We start from the raw sequence: 20,504 nt of genomic DNA, 5'->3' as shown, positions 1-20,504 counted from the left end.
AAGAATTTACCCAACTTTTCCCTGTGTTATGCTAAAGTCCATGGTTTCCCTCAAAATAATTATTTTTGGGATGGGAATGGGTAAAAGCCAAGGGACTATCACATGTATGCTAATGCTATGTACCCATTATAATTCTTCCCTAAATGACACTTGATGAATTCACCTACCCTGTAGAGCAGTCACTGCCAGCCAGTGACCATCTATTTCATTCCAAAAATAGCCATACAACATAATCCAGTATATTATACATTTTCCCCCCAAATTAGTTAATTTTATTTTTTAATCTTCCTTGAATCCTGTTGACTTTCTTCTGTTTTCCCCTGTATTTTTTTTTTTTTTTTCAAAATGCAAAATTCTTCCCCAAAGGGGTAAATTATTCCCTCCCTTTGGGGAGATTAACGGAAGAATAGACGCCCCTGCGTTTAGCAGAAATTGAAAAACAACATACTTACAGTGGGGTACATTGTCGTACCCAACGGTTTTAGATACTTACTTTTAATAAGATAAGTTTGCTTTGACACCCCTATAACAAATTTAGAACTGTTTGTGAAGATTTCATGATTACCGGGGTTACATGTGTTTTAAAATCCAATGGCCACGTCAAAAATGACGATCGCATCCGCCTGTGAAAAGTCTAGCTTCAAATTTGATCACTGATAACTTTGCAGTTTTGGAGCCCACACTACTGCAGTTTTCCAGCCCTGATATATAACTTCAGTTTATCTTTCAAAATTATAAATCTATAAAAAAAAAGGTAAAATCAAAGGTCATGAAAGTAGACATATATATGCTCTTGTGGAAAATTGAGTTAGCTTGAAATTCCCCTGGACAAGGAACTTACTGAAATTTGTAGTTACTACTAGTACAACTAAAATTCATTAGCACATGATGCACATCGGAGCTCATTGAATTGGTGCACCGAAACGGAGATGGCACTTCAGTGCAAACTTAAATAGGGCAGCGCCAATACGAAAATGTCATACCGTACCAATAAATGATGTGTCTGTTCATTGCCTGTTTTTTAAGTTTGTGTTGCGAAGTGCTTGCATAATAAGACAACAGAATGAGTTCATCACAATCAGTGATGCCAACGCCGCGCAAGGCGCACAATTGGGCTACTTGGCAATTACTTGCCGCTACTCAAAAAACTGTACCGCTACTTGCCTAAAATTGGGCTACTCTTTGCAAAAGTCAGGTACCGGCATGTAGTTTGAGGTATTTTCGTTTCAATTTAGCCGATTTATAAAGGTTTTGAGTCTAAGCTCCAAATTTCAATTACAAGGGTTTTGTGACCATTTATTGATCGGTTCGTAACTTCCCATTGACTACCGGAAGTTTTTTAAGTCAAGTGCTTTTCCGCCCAATTGGGTGATTTGCATTCTAATTTTGGGTCAATCCGCCCAAATATCCAGTATTGGGCGCTTTTTTTTTAAGCTTAAAAATTGGGCTACTTGAGACTCCTTTACCGCGGCCTTGCGAGCCAATGTGCCGCGCCTTGGCGCTGAAAAGTTTTGGCAACACTGATAACTAACATGCTAAGTAAAAGACACTATAGCTACATGTACATGAAAAAGTTTGAGTTCCTTGCATGCATATAAAATTTAGGTGTGAGTGCCACAATAAAGGTGAAAAATAAATATGTGAGAACGTTTTTACTGTCTGTAAATTAATTTTTTAAGCTTACTGAAAGTGAAAGAAACTTTTACATTTTACATGTACATTTCCGCAATTTTGCAAATTGCATCTGGCATTGTCATAATTAAATTTAAGCTGCATTTGAAGAAATGTGATAAACTTACTTCACATGATATAAACACGGCAAAAGTAACAAAAATCTATTTCTGCTGTTTACATTTTATTCAAAGTAACCGCTGTGTTTACATCCGGTGGCGGCGCGGTCATTCACTATGTGAAAGACGTAGTTTGATTGGTGGAAAAGTAGTTCACGTCATTTCACTGCTTAAAACGCAAGCTCTGATTGGATGAAAGTGCCCTTTGACCTGCCTTTTGACCTCTTTGGTGTCGCCAGACAGAAACAAACACAATCTCCCCTTGTTTTTTTTTTAAGAGAATTTACAATTCACAACAGTGTTAACAAGAAGTTTCAACAATCTACAGGTAGGTATACTGTTTCAATTCACCATAAACATGATAAAATCATCAATCAACCGTCATGACCGTGAGCATGTTGACTGTGAGTGTGAGTGTTGGACTTGAGTGTGTAGTGTAGACTCGCTGAGTCTCATGGACGCCGTTCCTATGTCCATCAGACTCGTATTTCCCATTTTGGATGTCAATGGGAAATACACACTTAACGATTTGCGCCGGTTAGAAACTTGAAAAAAAATCTTTAAAATTTTATCAATGTATATAAAAGTGGCACCAACCTTATTGTGCTTGCTAATTTAAGACTCGGTTGAAACAAAATTAAGGATCGAATGCATTTTAGTGTCCAAAAGGCAAAATTATCGTCAAAGTTCTGTTGAAATCGGCACCCTTGCGAAGGGTTCAGAATTCGAATCGGAACGAAAATATCCGATCTTTGCGATCAAAAACACAAAATTACAACTTTAAACATACTATTGGCAAAAGACATTATTACCAAACAATATAGAATAGAAAATTTGACATCATTTTCTCAAAATATTGAAGAAATTTGCTCACTAGACATCGAAAAAGTACGCAATCCAATTCCCGTTCAAACGCGTGAGAAACTGAAAGTGCATAATCCCGACTAGTGTAGTGTGTGTTGAGCATGCAGTGCATGATGAGTAGTAAGCTTATAATCATGAATGATCATCATTCATGATAAATTTTAAATGATTAAAGTTAATTCTTTATTACTTCCGTGGTCCGAGCCAGCGCCAAGCGTGAGACGAGCGCACACACAGAAGAAATAAACAATCACGCTGATTGGCAGATCAACGGACTTGACAACAAGCCGGTTGACCCATGGCATTGGTCGTCGGCGCTAGTTCGCAACGCAAACTTAGAAAAACGGGCAAACAGACACATCATTTATCGGTATGACATTTTCGTTATTGGTGACGCCCTATCTATCGTTGTGCAGAGCTACTACGGTATGGGTTCCTCGTACTACGTCGGCGCGGCACATGCCGTAGCGTAGTACTAGTAGGCGACCTTGTCACTTCTACGCGATCGCAATTCACCAGCGCATACCCGGACCACGGAAGTAATAAAAAATTAACTTAAAGAAGTTGAACTGTCATTGTCATGCTATATTAAACATAACAGCATGTGTGATTTGTCGATAGGTGAGCTAATTACTTAATAAGTTAAACAACGTTTATGCCCAGCTTCCTTTACGGGTGTAAACAACCCGGTCACTGCGGTCGTAAACAAACCGATGGACACTCACGGGCATGACGGGCGGGTACTATAATGAAAGACAAAGATAATGACAATTTATCGCGTCTGACGTCACCTGTCAATCAAACTCGAGCACGGTTTGTTTACAAGTGTCGTGATGATGACTTGCTGAACCGGTAACTGGACATTTCACCCCTCGCATTTTCATCCCTGGACATTTCATCCCCTCATGTTAAAACGCTATTGTAGCGTTATTTGAGCGTGACAGTAAAAAGATTGCATATGAATATAATAATTGTTTAGGATCTTTAGAAGGAAATAATATAAGGAAATTAATCTTTATTTAAAATTAGTCTTATTTATCCAATGTATGCACCGTGTTCTGTATGAGCTAGCACCAGCTGATCACACGTATAAAAATCGATCGATGTTGAATGGCAATAGTGCAATGAATTTACCTATTGAACAGTGCGTGTAGGCCCCCTACATGGATGATTCTAATTCAGTATTACGCCTAGTATTATTATTAAAAGTATTATTATTTTGTTATTTTACCGGGTAGGCCTATCGTCATCATTATATTATTATTAATATTTTTATTATTATTATTTATATTATTATACTTTGTTTTTTGTTGTTGTTGATATTAGCCTAGACTATTTAACTTAGCTAAAGTGTATTTCTTCTCTTTCTTCCTGTTATTTATGTATTTATTGTGTATTGTTTATGTATCTATAGGCTGTTTATTTATTTATAATTATTATAATTTATGTATTTATTATTTATTTTGTTTGTTTATTTATTTATTATTATTTACTTAGTTGTTCATCTAACAAAATTAGTAGGCCTACATTTTATGGGAACCATGTATCTGTTAATGTTATGTCATGTGGATAGTATGTTATATTATTAATAAGATAGTGATAAAAGATAATAGCATCAAATATGTCTGCATATAGGCCCAAGGGAAGGTTCATGGCAATATTTTTGTATTGTCCACTTGATGAGGTGATTAGATTTAGTCCAATGTCATGTTATACAATAGGAACAATAGCCGTCAGCCGAATGGTTACAGGAAGTTGAACTCTTTCATTCAGTGGAATCTATACATATAACTATATTGCCAGTTTTAGTTGCCCAATTGGGCGACTTTTGACTTTCGTCCCGCGACAAACAAAGTGCTCCCACAATTTCGCGACATTTTGCATTTTGGCTACTTTGAAAATCTCACCCGCGAAATCCATTAAATATTGGGCGATTTTTGAACAGCCGACTTCATAATTGTTAAATTAGATATTCTGTCATAGTCAATGGTCCTTCAAAACTAAACCTCCAAACAACTAATTCAAATAAAAAGAACACATTCTGTGGTCAGTGTGCATCCAAGTATGACAATGGGAAACAAATTAAAGTCGATACACGCGCAGGGAGATAACTGATATAAGGGCTTAATCCCCATGATTATCCTTAGAATATTCCCATATCAATTCTCACAAGTGGCTTAAGACGACAAAAGTGCCAAGCGGGGGGCCAAGTTTCTCTTTTCATGTAGGTTCACTTGGGTTTATTAAAAATAACATAACAACATGTCGTTCCATGGCTCTGGGGAGTGGGGCAGTGGCTGAAAATAGGTTAGTCTACATTACCAGTCGTTATCTTTTTTTTTTTTTTTTTTTGTTGGAAAATCAACTAATTTTACAAAAATGCATGATGTAGGCCTACAAAAGAGATTGTTTTGGGGTTAATTAAAAATATCACTAACTACATGACATTATACATTGGCACGGAGGGGTGGGCATGGGGGGCGATGAAAATAGCTTTTAAAGACTACATTACCAGTCGTTATCCACAGACCCGGGAGGGTGTTCTGGGTTGATTGATTGAAACTTGACTGAACTTAAAACTCATGGTTATAAAAAAAATTGTATAGAAAGGAATGGTAGACCTATACTATTTTTGATTTTGATCAACAAGAAAGTATACAAAGTGCTCCTCATGATTTAGCAACATTTTGGCTACTTTAAAAATCTCACCCATGAAATCCATTAAATATTGGGCAATTTTGAAAAGCCGACTTCAAAATTGTTAAATTGGATATTCTGTCATAGTCAATGGTCCTTCAAAACAAAACCTCCAAACAACTAATTCAAACAAAAAGAAAACATTCTGAGGTCAGTGTGCATCCAAGTATGACAATGGGAAACAAATTAAAGTCGATACACGCACAGGGAGATAACTGATATAAGGGCTTAATCCCCATGATTATCCTTAGAAAATTCCCATATAAATTCTCACAAGTGGCTTAAGACGACAAAAGTGCCAAGCGGGGGCATCTACTATTTCCATGTTCCATGGCTCTAGCCTCTGGGGAGTGGGGCAGTGGCTGAAAATAGGTTAGTCTACATTACCAGTGATTATAAATTTAAATTTAATTTTTTTATTTTACGAAGGGGGTGGGCACAGGGGGGGGGGGTGAAAATATAAAATAGCTTAGACTACATTACCAGTCGTTATCCACGGACCGGTAGGGTGTTCGCAAAGAAGGTCTCACATAAATTTATCATGAAAAAAAAAATGGTTAATGACAATTTGACTTCCAGTACGGCGTGTACAAGCACGACCCGAAATATTATGATGCATCCATCATCATGCACAAATCGGATCAAGGTATTTTCAAAATGAAACATTTGTCAAAAATGAGGAAACCAGGTTTCCTGGGTTCCTTGGGCACGGGTAACAGCTTTTAAGTATTTAAGGGTCTTTTGGTGAAAAGCTCAGTCTTTGAGTCCTTCCCCGCAGAGTCCTTTTTTTCTCAAGTTTCTTTCTTTCATTCATTTACAAATATTATTATGCAGTGCATGGTGATGATGGGGATACAGCTAGATAAGATGGTCATGATGGTCTGAGACTAGGTATTTTCGTCTCAGATTATGCATGGTAGGGTCTTTTGGGGACAAATGCTCAAAGTCTATAGTTTTTACACGGGAAACCCTTCTTGATCGTTCATCTTTTGTTCTAGTCTTTTAATTTGATTTACCAAAACCTGGACCACCTCCTCCTCACATAATAGGTTTATATACTCATTTTACAGATGAGTTCAGTACTAGCTGCATGATCTGAGTTGCGCTTTTCTCACAGCGTTCTGAGTATTATGCAGTGGCGCATGCGGGTCGCCCCAACCCCGGGGCTGAAGAAGAAACAATTTTGCCGCCCTTAGTCCTTAACAGCCCGAAAAGGTTTTTTTTTCTCGGTCGTTTGAAAAGTGAAGAGCAAAAAAAAAAAAAAAGAAGGATTTTAGCCGCTAGCGCCCTAAAAGCAACCTTTTTTCAAAATTTTTTATGCTTTTTCAATTTTTTGCGCCCTTTTTTTGCTAATTCGTTTTTCCGCCTTCGTTTTTGCCGCCCTGTTTTTGCCGCCTTCTTCTTCCACCGCCCCTTCGCTTTTTTGCCGCCCTACTTTGACCCGGGGCTGGCGCTCAAAGCCCCCCCCAAAATACGCGCATGTTATGCTGATACTGTGTATAGAACCTCCGGGCATGGAATTCAGTACAGCTCGGTGATATACATTGTTTGTAGGGTCTTTTGGTGAAGTTTTTTTAGTCCTTCCCCGGTAGTTCTTCATTCTTAAGTTTCTCTCTTGCTTTCTTCTCTCTTTCAATATGACTAGTGTGCAGAAAGCTGAATGTCAAGAGGCGGGGTCAAGAGCTGGAGACAAGGTCATAATGTATAATAAGCCTACGATTGTATTTCAGTAGGGCCTACTTTTTCAACCCTGATCATGCTGATATTTTGGCATATTATTTGTAATGTTTAAACATGTCTAAGCTTACATTGGAATCACTCAAATTCATTATGTTTGTAAGACATTGGAACTACCCTAAGTAAAGGTAAATGGAACAATTTTGTATAATAATATGTTTAGTGAAAGGGACTTTTCAGATACTTTTTTCCCTGTTCACGCGTGCACGTAGGTCTTCCCTATATCAAACACCCAGATTTGGAAGTAAATACAAATATATGTTGTTAAATAAACAAACAAACAAACAAATAAATAAATAAATAAACAAAATAAGTAAGTAACCACACGATCTTCAGGTGAACAAATATGACTTACATGTATACTCGACTGACAAATTATGTTGATTAATATTTTTGAGCAAGTTTGTATGGGGTGAAACTGAGTTTGTCTTACTTTCAGAAAATTAATCTAGAAAATTTAATTTAGAGAAATCAAATTTAAATATTTGCGGTCGTGCGATTTTTTATAACCCGGTCTTTAGGGCCATGGATTGTAATCCATACAGATGCAGAGTGTAAACTCTGTCGGAATCACGTAGTTCAAACTTTAAAGTTTCCGGGGAGGGGGCACTCTAATAGTAAAATGACATGCAGGTGCGGAAAACCCCCAAAATCAGTTCCTTCTGCAGTTTTTTGAGCCATATTCTAAAACTTGGTTGCCGATCTTATAACAGTATATAGAGTGTCCCCACAAAATGGTCTTGGGAGCAAAAAATGGCTTTTTGGGTGAAAACAAGAAAAAATTGGATCTTTGGAGGTGGTGAAGGGGATCTTTGGAGGAAAGCAAGAAAAATAAATGGGCAAAAACAGGAGAAAACGAAAAAATATAATGCAGATATTTATTATCAGTTGAACTGATGGAATTCCAGTATTTTGCGTATAGTGCTCCTTAGTCTTTACCGTTTAGTATTAATTTAATTCTCCTACAAGTATAAGTTCTAACTATCCTTGTACTTTACTACTTTTAGAACCTTTTAATCGCACCTTATCAGTGGTTATATAACAGATTCCCGAATGATTATATAGTTATGTAGATTCCATTGATTTTATAATGTATACACCAGTCAATGATTGAAAGAATTCAACTTCCTGTAACCATTCGGCTATTGTTCCTATTGTATAACATGACATTGCGCTAATCACCTCATCAAGTGGACAATACAAAAATATTGCCATGATCCTTCATATGCAAACATATTTATCAATATACAATAAACAGATAAATAGTATTAAAAATGTACTAATATTGTTAGATGAACAACTTTAAGTAAATAATAATAAACTAACTAACTAACTAACTAACTAACTAAATAAAATTTTATAAATAAATAAATAAATAAATAAATAAATAAATAAATAAATAAATTAATTAATTAATTAATTAATTAATTAATTAATTAATTAATTAATTAATTAATTAATTAATTAACAAACAAACAAACAATACATAATAAATACATAAATAACAGGAAAAAAAGAGAATACACAAGTTTCACATAACATAACAATAATAACTGAGCTGATGATAATAATAATATGCCTAATAATATTAACAATAATAGTAATAACAATACTCACAGTAATAACAAAAGATATGCGTGTATGCACTGTTCAATTTAGGTAAATTCATTGAATGTATAAACTATTATTAACTATTAGTCTACAGGGTTGCCAAACCCGCGATTTGGTAGCCCAATTGGGCAATTTTTGAAGATTTTTCCCGCGACTTTTGACAATTTCCTGTCCCATAGAAACCAATGGTTAAAAAAAAAATTGGGCTACTTTTCAACTTTAGCTCCCGCGACTTCCGATAGTTTCCTGCCCCATTGAAACCAATGGTAAAGAGAAAAATTGGGCGACTTTTTGATTATTTGACCCGCGATTCGGGCTGAAATCTTTTGGCAACCCTGTTAGTCTATTATAGGCCCTGCTGCCATTCAACATTGATCGATTATTATACGTGTGATCAGCTGGTGATAGCTCATACAGAACACGGTGCATACATTGGATAAATAAGATTATTAATTTCCTTATATTAGTTCCTTCTAAGTTCAAGATTCTAAACAATTATTATATTCATATGCATTCTTGAGTCACTGTCATGACTGTCATGCTCAAAGTTCTAAGCGTTTTAACACGAGGGGATGAAATGTCCAGGGGATGAAGTGTCCAGGGGATGAAGTGTCCAGGGGATGAAGTGTCCAGGGGATGAAGTGTCCAGTATTCGCTGAACCATCTCAAAAGTTAGGTCTTTATCGTAGGAAACTTTCTTTGGTGAAGGCACCATGTCCACAATGCCTAGAAAAGCTGATTTTTGCCTTGTAAAAGTACGTAATTTGGTGAGCTGTAGGCGAGTGATTTTAATCGCTTATTATTATTACACCAAATGTAGGCGAGTGATGATCTTTGGAATAGGGAGCATGCGCTCAGCGTTGGAATAAGTACGTATCACATCGCATTTTGCTACTCATTTTTGCAGTATTGCTATTCAATTTGTCTTAATATTCTAATTTCTATCGCTAAAAATTCTACACAAAAAATCCAGCAAACTTTCGTCAGTCCTATCACAAAATATTCATGAAATGATCATCAGATTTAACTTACTCAATTTAGCCCCAAAAAGTATGTAAAATGTGAAGAAAGTTCAAAAAGTTATATTGCTATGATCTTGCACCAGTCAGTACCGGCAATGATTGTGTCTACACCTTTCCCTGTTCCCAAGCAAGCGACATCACAATGTTTTCATTGGGTTACACCATTCAAACAATTTTTTGTGTTTCAACAATCACTGAAGAGTTGATTGTTTTCTGATGATTTTCAACAAACTCTGTCATGGAATAAGCCCAATCGCCATTCTAACTTCCGGTTTTTGAGAGCAGTTTTGGGACACTTTAACCTTTGACATATCGGGAAAATTGACGTAATTATTAATAATTTTCTTATTATTGTCATAATTTTGATCATTAAAAATACCAAATAATTAATTTATAAAATACTAATATTTTTTATATTTGTTTTAAATATTGTAAAACATTTTAGATTATATTTTGTACATACAAAAACCCAGTATTTCTGACTTTTCTGAAAGGTCAAAGGACAAAGTGTCCCAAAACTGCAAAAACTGTCCTACAATGCATTGCAAACATCCAATGCCGATTGGGCTTATTGAATGGTGGAAAACAGTGGAAGAAAAACAACATACTTGAGTAAGAGTAACCCCATTCTGATGATCAAGTGAACTGAACCTCAAGTTTCCGCAATGATCGTTGGACACCTGGAGCATGCGCCAGCCAGTGCTCCAAAGGGTGCCTGCTCAAAGACATAGCTTAAGCTGGGGGAAGGGAGCAGGGGGTTCACACTTGAGCAGGAGTGACCCCATTCTGATGATCAAGTGAACTGAACCTCAAGTTTCCGCAATGATCGTTGGACACCTGGAGCATGCGCCAGCCAGTGCTCCAAAGGGTGCCTGCTCAAAGACATAGCTTAAGCTGGGGAAGGGAGCAGGGGGTTCACACTTGAGTAAGAGTAACCCCATTCTGATGATCAAGTGAACTGACCTTCAAGTTTCCACAATGATCGCTTGACACCTGGAGCATGCGCCAGCCAGTGCTCCAAAGGGTGCCTGCTCAAAGACATAGCTTAAGCTGGGGGAAGGGAGCAGGGGGTTCACACTTGAGTAAGAGTAACCCCATTCTGATGATCAAGTGAACTGACCCTCAAGTTTCCGCAATGATCGTTTGACACCTGGAGCATGCGCCAGCCAGTGCTCCAAAGGGTGCCTGCTCAAAGACATAGCTTAAGCTGGGGGAAGGGAGCAGGGGGTTCACACTTGAGTAAGAGTAACCCCATTCTGATGATCAAGTGAACTGACCCTCAAGTTTCCGCAATGATCGTTGGACACCTGGAGCATGCGCCAGCCAGTACTCCAAAGGGTGCCTGCTCAAAGGCATAACTTAAAAGCTGGGGAAGGGAGCGAGGGGTTCACACTTGAGCATAAGTGACCCCATTCTGATGATCAAGTGAACTGACCCTCAAGTTTCCACAATGATCGTTGGACACCTGGAGCATGCGCCAGCCAGTGCTCCAAAGGGTGCCTGCTCAAAGGAGCAGGAGTGACCCCATTCTGATGATCAAGTGAAGTGGTCCTCCAGTTTCCACAATGATCTTTGGAATAGGGAGCATGTGCCAGCCAGTACTCCAAAGGGTGCCCGCTCAAAAATATTTTGCTGTGGAGTGCATGCATCAGCTGGTGCTTTAAACATTTTAAAGGGTGCCAGTTCAAACACATTTATCCCCTTGTATCAGTGCAATGGTGTACTCAGGTGGGTAGGTTCAAAACTGTGAGTTTTTCAATGACAACTGTAAAAAAAATAAGACACTTGAACACATCTTTTTGTCACAGCTGGAATCTGCATCAGAAAACAGAAATAAAACAAAATGTTAGTCATACATGTTCATTTGCATATTAGGGGGCTATCATTTTGGCCAGAAAATGTTTATGCCCCCCCCTCCCAATCCCTACTGATACACCTTACCCCTTAAAGAAGCTAAAATTGTATTGAAATCAGTCCTTTTGAATAAAATAAACAAACTTTATCTCTGTGGTCATCTTGTGACTCCCTACATTTTGGTCATCACAAATTTTATGACCTCCCAATTTTTCTTTCCAAACATTTATGACCCCTCCCCAGTATATTTGGGACCTCCCCCCTACCCTTGCAAAGAAAATGATAGCCCCATACATTATTATTATTATTATTTATTCTTTCTTTATTGAGGGTTAAATACTCCTTCAGTGACAAGCACTGCTTTTCAAGCAGGCCCTCATTGATGCATGTTATATAGCAACAAAATATATATTACGATACACAATATTTACAAAATATCATACAGTATTTACAATGTATTTACAATATTACAAATAAGTATAATGGTATCATCAACTACAAGATAATTATAAATACCATGATTCAAAATACAGAAATACAATAATTATATTTATATACAAAAAATCAAGCAAGTAAATGAATAAAATATAGATATAGACAGGCCTAAATTTCTTTAATTTTTGATTGAAATTGGCCTAAAGTCATATTTTCCATCTGAGCAATGTATGTTCATATCAATACAAATACAAACTTGGATAACCTTAACCTATAAGTCTGTAAAAACGGCAGCAACATGCACATGTCTAATTTAACATGTTGAGACATAAAGCAGCTATTAGATTTTTTGTAACACTGTCATGCCCCAACAGGTGTCACATATCCTTTTAATGATTTGGGACTGTAAAAGGCCCCCATCTTCCCAAAAATACTCAAATCCAGAAGTAAAGCACATGGCAGCCATAATTGTGTACCAAAAATCTGTGAATTAGAATAGCTGCCATGGCTATTGTGCTGTGCAGTGCGGGATATCATGCCCTAAAGTATTCTTGGCAAATTCCTTCATGAATCATGTGAGTGTGCCTATGAGCTTTCTTCCTGGACAGCAATTGACAATCGTCAATGCATCTCTTCTCCAAGCAAGGTTCCATTATCTGCCTGGAAGCTTGTCAATGTCACTCCAGTCAGCGTTTTAAAAAATAGAAGGACAACAAAAACTGCATCCGATTTCTTCTGCTTAGTCTGACTTCCAAGGTACTGGACTGGAGTATTGCACTTGCATCCACAAAAAATTCTATCAGCTCTTCAACCTACCATTTTTGATTATCAACATAGTTGATAACATTAACACAAAGAGTTGCAGAGAGGCGATAAAGAAAGTAAATACTGAGAAAAAAGCCTTCCAAAGTTGGCTCTTCAAATCACAGCTTATCCCCGGAGCTTACCTCAGAAGCCAAGATTTTTCATGCTTTGAACTTTGAAAGCCTATAACACTGCAATGCAACATAATGGAATTATAGTTACCTCTGGACTGCTTCATAGTTACCGATACTGTACCACAACTGGGGTTCTTTATGAGGGTAAGGGGATGTGCGGCAGATTCAGGCGGCAGTATACATTTTCAGCCATTTTAGTTTATTTATGCCCTCAATTTCATGCGAATTTGGTTTTAAAATAAGAAAGGGTATTTTTTCAAAAATATCTGAAAAGGTGCCAATTTTCATTGTATTTTTAGCAAAATGTACAAACATTTCCCTAAAATGTGTATAATTTCAGGTCCATTTTTGGCTCCAAGCTTGCTTGACGAGCCATCGTGATCGCGCTAAGTGGACGGTGTATTTTGCTTCATTTTTCGGCCACTTCCGATGGTGCTTTTTTATGCTAAGGTTATTTCTGTGTGCGATATGTGCTTTTAAAATTGAGTTCTAACTTTCTAAAAGTTATTTTTCAATCGATTGCACTCCATATTGGGTTGAAATGAGGTGGGAAAAGTAGTTATTTTATGAAAGAAAAGTCCGAAATCGTCATGAGAAACGAGCAATTTCTATCGCTTTGTTTGGTTCCCTGTGTGTGCTAGAGATTATTTTGGTCTGTATAATTTAAGTCGTGAGAAGATGACGGAAATAGACGGATTGCACTATTTTTCTTTGGCAAGTCAAGTGCACCTGTTATCTGAACACGGACCGAAAAGTCATGCAAGCTGTTCAGTATTTAAATCACGCTCTTTGTAGATTTAATTGTTAGAATATAGTTAAAACAGTAAATTAAACCATATTGTGGACATGATTCTGAGGAAAAATTGTATTTTCAATGGGATTTACCCCTCTTCGCAAAATTGAAAATTTGTCGTATTTTTCTATAGCAAAAACAGTCTAAATAAATGATGTTCCACTTTGCCCAACAATTTTATACTTCAGAATATCAAAGATTAATATGTTTTCTCCTGAAAAATAACATAGTTTTTAGGCCAGGACTTCTTAAGAAATTCAAGACCACGGTTTATTTGATCGATGCCGACCAATCTCGCCATTTTTGACTGTTTATTTTGGTTTTACCACACAAGTCATGACCTTACGGCGTATTGATTGATCATGCTGATTCTGATTGGACGGTCCCAAGGTCATCACAGTTATGAATGAATAATTCATAAGGGGGTGGCAGAAATAAAAGTTGAAATAAAATGTACATAATTATTGAATTAAAATGTGACTGAAATTAGTGGTTTCAGAAATCATTGATCATGTTAATTGAAAGTCGCCAAGTTTAATGTTTTGCTCTAGGCTGTGCAATATTAATCATGAGCTAAGTTTTTGAGAAAAATCAAAAGGAATGTCAAGCAATCAATGACAGCCCGGGGGGGGGGGAAATCACTTTAAAAAAATATTCCCCAATCAGAAAAAAAATAATAATAATTTGACCTGATTGCTGTAACAACTGTCGTATGGGCATGAAACTGGGGTGGGTACAGTCAACATTTGGAGTCAAATTTTGGAAGGTCAATTCGGGGTCACCAGGGTCATCTGAGGTCAAATTAGTAAAACTATCGTATGGGTATGAAACTTGGTCAACATTTATAGCCAAATTTTGTGAAGGTCATTTCGGGGTCACCAGAGGTCATCTGAGGTCAAGTTAGTAAAAACTGTCGGATGGACATGAAATTTGGTGGATACAGTCAACATTTGGAGTCAAATTTTTGGAAGGTTATTTCGGGGTCACCAGGGTCATCTGACGTCAAATTATTAAAACTGTCGGATGGGCATGAAACTTGGTAGCTACAGTCAACATTTGGAGTCAAATTTTGGAAGGTCATTTCGGGGTCACCAGGGGTCATCTGAGGTCAAATTAGTAAAAACTGTCGTATGGGCATGAAACTTGGTGGGTACAGTTAGAGCCAAATTTTAGGAAGGTCATTTCGGGGTCACCATGGGTCATTTGAGGTCAAATTAGTAAAAACTGTCGTATGGGCATGAAACTTGGTGGGTGCAGTCAACATTTAAAGCCTAATTTTGGGAAGGTCATTTCGGGGCCACCAGGCGTCATTTGAGGTCAAATTAGTAAAAACTGTCGTATGGGCATGAAACTTGGTGGGTACAGTCAACATTTAGAGCCAAATTTGGGGAAGGTCATTTCGGTGTCACCAGGGGTCATCTGAGGTCAAATTAGTAGAAACTGTCAAAAGGGCATGAAACTTGGTAGATACAATCAAGATTTGGAGTCAAAATTTTTGAAAGCCATTTCAGGGTCACCAGGGGTCATCTGAGGTCAAATTAGTAAAAACTGTCGGATGGGCATGACATTTGGTGGGTACAGTCTAGACTAATTCCAATCAGCCGTCTACACTTCGCATGTACTGTGTATGCTTCGTAGTGACGACTGATTATCTTACAGCCAATATCATGACGGACTTCTGAAAACTATTCAATGCGACTTCAGTTGTGCGCCATAGCGCGTCTGACTAGCGGCGCCCGTGCACCGCGTCGTGGTACCGCACCGCTGTGACAAGATCGCGCTCTGAACTTCTAAAAACAACAAACTCGGTCAAAAGGTCAATTTGGACACAACTGCGCACGCGCTATGCCACAGGAATCCTGTTGCAAAATCCGCCACTTTTTTTCCACATAGTTTTCTCAGTCGTCAATCCAGACGGTTGACGACTGAGGGCAGCAGTCTAGGTACAGTCACCATTTAGAGCCCAATTTTTGGGAGGTCATTTCAGGGGCACCTGAGGTCATCCAGGGGTCATTTGAGGTCAAATTAGTAAAAACTGTTATATGTGCTTGAAACTTGTTAAGTACAGTCAACATTTAGAGTCAAATTTTTGGAAAGTCATTTCAGGGTCACCATGGGCCATCTGAGGTCAAATGAGTAACAATTGTTGTATGGGCATGAAACTTGGTGGGTACCAGAATGGTCGTCTGCAGATCCGTCGGATAACGCTTTTTCAATGGGAAATGAACTTTGCTGCTTGGATGATGTCACAATGAGGTTAGCATTTATTCCGTATTGAAAAGCGTGTTCTGACGGATCTGCGCTCGACAGCCCTCGTACAGTCAACATTTGGAGTAAAATTTGTGGAAGGTCATTTCGGGGTAACCAGGGGTCATCTAAGGTCAAATTAGTAAAACTTTTGAACAGGCATGTAACTTTGTGGATACAGTCAACATTTATAGCCAAATTTTGGGAAGGTCATTTTGGGGTCATCTGAGGTCAAATTATTAAAAACTGTCGTATGGGCATGAAACATGGTGATACCGTCAACATTTGGATTCAAATTTTTGGAAGGTCATTTTGGGGTCACCAGGGGTCATTTGAGGTCAAATTAATAACAGCTGTCGGATGGGCATGAAACTTGGTGGGTACAGTCAGCATTTGGAGTCAAATTTTGAAAGGTCATTTCGGGTCACTAGGGGTCATTTGAGGTCAAATTAGTAAAAAACTGTCGGATGAGCATTAAACTTGGTGGGTACAGTCAACATTTGGAGTTAAATTTTGGGAAGGTCATTTCAGGGTCACCTGAGGTTATCCAGGGGTCATTTAAAGTCAAATTAGTAAAAACTGTTATATGGGCATGAAACATGGTAGGTACAGTCAACATTTAGAACCAAATGTTTGGAAGGTCATTCCAGGGTCACCATGGGTCATCTGAGGTCAATTTAGTAACAGCTGTCATATGGGTGTGAAACTGTGAGTACAGTCAACATTTGGAGTCAAATTTGTGGAAGGTCATTTCGGGTCACCAGGGGTCATCTGAGGTCAAATTAGTAAAAACATTTGGACGGGCATGAAACTTGGTGGATGCAGTCAACATTTGCAGTCACATTTTTGGAAGGTCATTTTGGGGTCACCAGGGGTTATCTGAGGTCAAATGAGTAAAAACTGTTGGATAGGCATGAAACCTGGTGGGTACAGTCACTATTTAGAGCAAAGTTTTGGAAGGCCATTTCAGGGTCACCTGGGGTCAACTGAGATCAAATTAGTATAAACTGTCGTATAGGAATTAAACTTGGTGGGTACAGTCACTAATTAATTATAGCCAAAACCTTATTCAGACAACACTATTCTTGACATTGGCTTATGTATTTTGATACATTTTGATCAGTTTCGGTCCATTTGGACACATTTCTATCCAATTCCACCAGATTCGATTCATGTCGCTAAATAGTAATTCCCTAAATTGATTAATGTATTCTTGTATGCTCTGCAAATGAGAGAGCTACTAACCAACCAGATGTACCCATTGAATGTGATCTGTCACATTGCACAATTGACTCCAAGAACAATTACTTTCACTGTCACCAAAAAGCGCAGAGCCACAGCGCCATTGGTGCTCTTGTTCATCAAATTTGGTTAAAGTCGGGTTGTTTTTCGGAGTCCCAGCTGCACATTCCCACCCAAACCAAAGTTGAAAACCCACCCCAGGCATTGACATCTACCTTTGTAGGCCCATATAAAATTAACAGATGTGGAAATAGGAGTATAAACTGATACCAGTTGTATTCCAACTAATTCATGGCATATTAGATGGTCTAGGGGAAAGTTGGCCCATATTTGCAAGACTATCCTTGCCTTCAAGGTGAAACAAACCTACTCATGTTACCCTCTGGCCATGGGCTGGCCTGGTGTCAGATCTTACCCAGGGAAAGATGACATTCCAATATTGGCCTTTAAGTGAATTATGGCAACTTGGTTGGCTGAACATATATTCTATGAAACTTAAAATGTAAACACCCTGTTGTGTTTACATGTATTTTGCTATTGACACTTTTTTTTTCATGGAGGCTGTTTTATAAATAATACATATAAACATTGTGTGTGTAGGGGGTAGGGGAAAATCCCCCTTTATTACAAATCCTGGTTCAGGCAATACTATGATAAAGTTCATCCATGATTTTTTATTGAAAGTTTCTGCAAATTGGTAGTCTTCACAATGTAACACAAAAAATCTAATATTTCCAGCTTCCGATTTATCAAATTTGCTTGGTGATATCCCATTTTAATATTTTCCTAATCCTGTGTATTGAATTTGTGATTTCAGAATGGAAGGCCAGCCTACAGTATCGCCTGTTGGTGGCCATACTGGCACCCTTGTTGGCACCCCTTCTGGCACCCCTAGTGGCATCCCAGTGAATGTCATACATGTAGCACAGGAAGGCACATGTGTGGCATGTGGTGATGGAGAATATGACCAGCAACGTGCAACAAAAGTCGGATATTATCAAAAAATTAAAAAGAAAGATTCACCAAACTTGCCAGAACTTCTGTTAACATACGGGGGAATCCAAGTTACTAGTGGCACTCTGTGTTGTACGTGTCGTTCACAAGTTGTACGGTTACACAAACTGGCTACATCATTCAGGGAGAGATGTATGAGAAATTGCATCAAAAATGAACCAATTCAGCTGGCAGCATCACAGCTCTATGTTTTGCCCCCTCCCACACAAGCAGAGACTATTCCAAATCCAGGAAATATAAGAACTGGATCCATCCAAGAACAACAGGACACCCCAAAGGAGCTGTCACATGTCAAGCAAAATATGCCAACATCAAGAGAGACAGCCGCTATAGGTACCCAAACTGCTTCTGATGTAATAATTCCTTCACACAGTCAGCCTACAGTATCGCATAGTGACACCTCTGTTGGTGCCTCTGTTGACACCCCTGTTAACACCCCAGTGAGTGTCACAGTACAGGAAGGCAGGTGTGTGGCTTGTTGTGGCAAATATGACAGATCAAAAGCATCAAAAGTCTGGGGAACAAAACGGAAAGATACAGTCGACTTACCAAAACTTCTATTAACATATGGGGGAATCAAAGTAGCTCCACATAAGGGCACTGTGTGTTTGGCATGTTTTTCACACGTCGTACGGTTGCACAGGCTAGCTACCTCATTCAGAGACAAATGTATGAGAGCACACACCAAAAACAGGCCAAATCAGCAGGCACTGATACAACTCTCTGTTTTGCCCAGTTCTACACACGCAAATGCTGTTCAAATTCCAGCAGATACAAGAACTGGTATCATCCAAGTTCAAGAGGGCGCTTCAAAGCAACTGTCTAATGTCGTACAAAACTTGAAATTGAAGCAAAAAATGACAACAGATCCCCAGCAGATTGTTGCAACATCAGGAACGCCTTCGAGCATTTTTAACCAACCTAGTTCAAATTTGGTAATTAGTTCACAGCCAAATATGTCTATGATTCAAATCCCAAACCAACAGGCCATTCCAATGCAACTGATAAGTGTCAATCAGGGCTCACTACAACCCAAACCTGCAGAAAAGAAACTGTCCTCTGCTACAGATCCCCAGCAACTGGTAGTTACATCACAAACACCACCCACTATGATTATCCAACCTGCTTCGAATGTGGTAATTCCATCCCAAGCAATGTTTGCTATAAATGCAGCAGATCCAAAAATGAAAGTCAAACGAAAGAGAAATCCAAAGAAACAGATGCCATCCTCCACTGCAGATCCCCAGCAGATGGTAATAACATCACAAAGACCACCCACTATGGTTATCCAATCTGCTTCAAATTTAGTAATTAGTTCACAGCCAAATACACCTATGATTCAAATTCCAGCAGATCCACAGGCCATCTCAAATCAACAAGCCGTTCCACTGCAACTGTTTAGCGTCAATCAACACTCAATACAGCCTAAGTTTACTGCAATTGCTCCAACAGATCCAGAAAAGCAGGGCAAACAAAAGAAGGGTCAAAAGCATCTGGTCAAACAACGCTCACTGCAACTTAAATCTGAGGAAGAGACGCCATCCTCTGCTACATATCGGCATCAGCTGGTAACAACGACAAAAAGTCCACCCACTATGGTTATCCAACATGCTTCTAATTTGGTACTTGGTTCTCAGCCAATGATCCAAAGTCCATCAGATCCAAAAATGAAGGCCATTCCAGGTCAACCTGCAGTCCCCTTAGGGCAACTGTTCAATTCCATGCAACGCTTAATACAACCTAAGCCTGCAGAGAATAGACCATCCTCAGCCGCAGACCCCCAACCTGCTTCAAATGTGGTCATTTCATCACAAGCAAAGTTGACACCAATTGCAAGATCCAAAAAGATTGACAAACAAAAGAAGTCTCAAAACCTACTGCATGTTGTCAAGCAACTCTCACTACAACCAAAGTCTGATAAAGAACAGATTCAGTCCTCTGCTACAGATCCCCAGCAGCTGGAAGCAACATCCAAAAGTCCACCGTCTAATTCGATAATTAGTTCGCAACCAGATACACTTTCGATTCCCAGTTCAACCAATCCAAAAACTGAGGCCATCCCAGATCAATCAGCCAATCAAAAACAACTGTCTTTGAAGCAATGCTCGATACAACCTAAGGCTGCAGAAAAGAAAACATCCTCTGCTACAGATCCTAAGCAGGGGTGGCAACATCTGAAACATGGCCCACTATGGTCATCCAATCTGCCTCTAATGCTATAATTAAGGGTGTAGAAGAGAGACTGTCCTCTAATATAGAA

The 20,504-nt window shown here is 38.6% G+C and overlaps 1 protein-coding gene across 1 annotated transcript; it reads left to right on the top strand.

The window, feature by feature from the left end:
* Window positions 1-2,030: 2,030 nt before the first annotated feature.
* On the top strand, window positions 2,031-20,466 carry LOC140144189 (uncharacterized). Its single transcript, XM_072166015.1, has 2 exons — window positions 2,031-2,118; window positions 18,048-20,466. Exon 2 carries the CDS (start codon window positions 18,049-18,051, stop codon window positions 20,464-20,466), a length of 2,418 nt encoding a protein of 805 aa, XP_072022116.1. The 5' UTR covers window positions 2,031-2,118; window position 18,048.
* The last annotated feature ends 38 nt before the right edge of the window (window positions 20,467-20,504 follow it).

Source organism: Amphiura filiformis, unplaced genomic scaffold, assembly GCF_039555335.1.
Source record: "Amphiura filiformis unplaced genomic scaffold, Afil_fr2py scaffold_44, whole genome shotgun sequence".
NCBI lineage: Eukaryota > Metazoa > Echinodermata > Ophiuroidea > Amphilepidida > Amphiuridae > Amphiura > Amphiura filiformis.
Note: the sequence above shows the minus strand (reverse complement) of the source record. Positions and strands in the feature narration are given on the sequence as shown.

Bases quoted from the DNA above. Each gene is read 5' to 3' on its own strand.
- LOC140144189 (XM_072166015.1), top strand. From the start codon at position 18,049: ATGGAAGGCCAGCCTACAGTATCGCCTGTTGGTGGCCATACTGGCACC.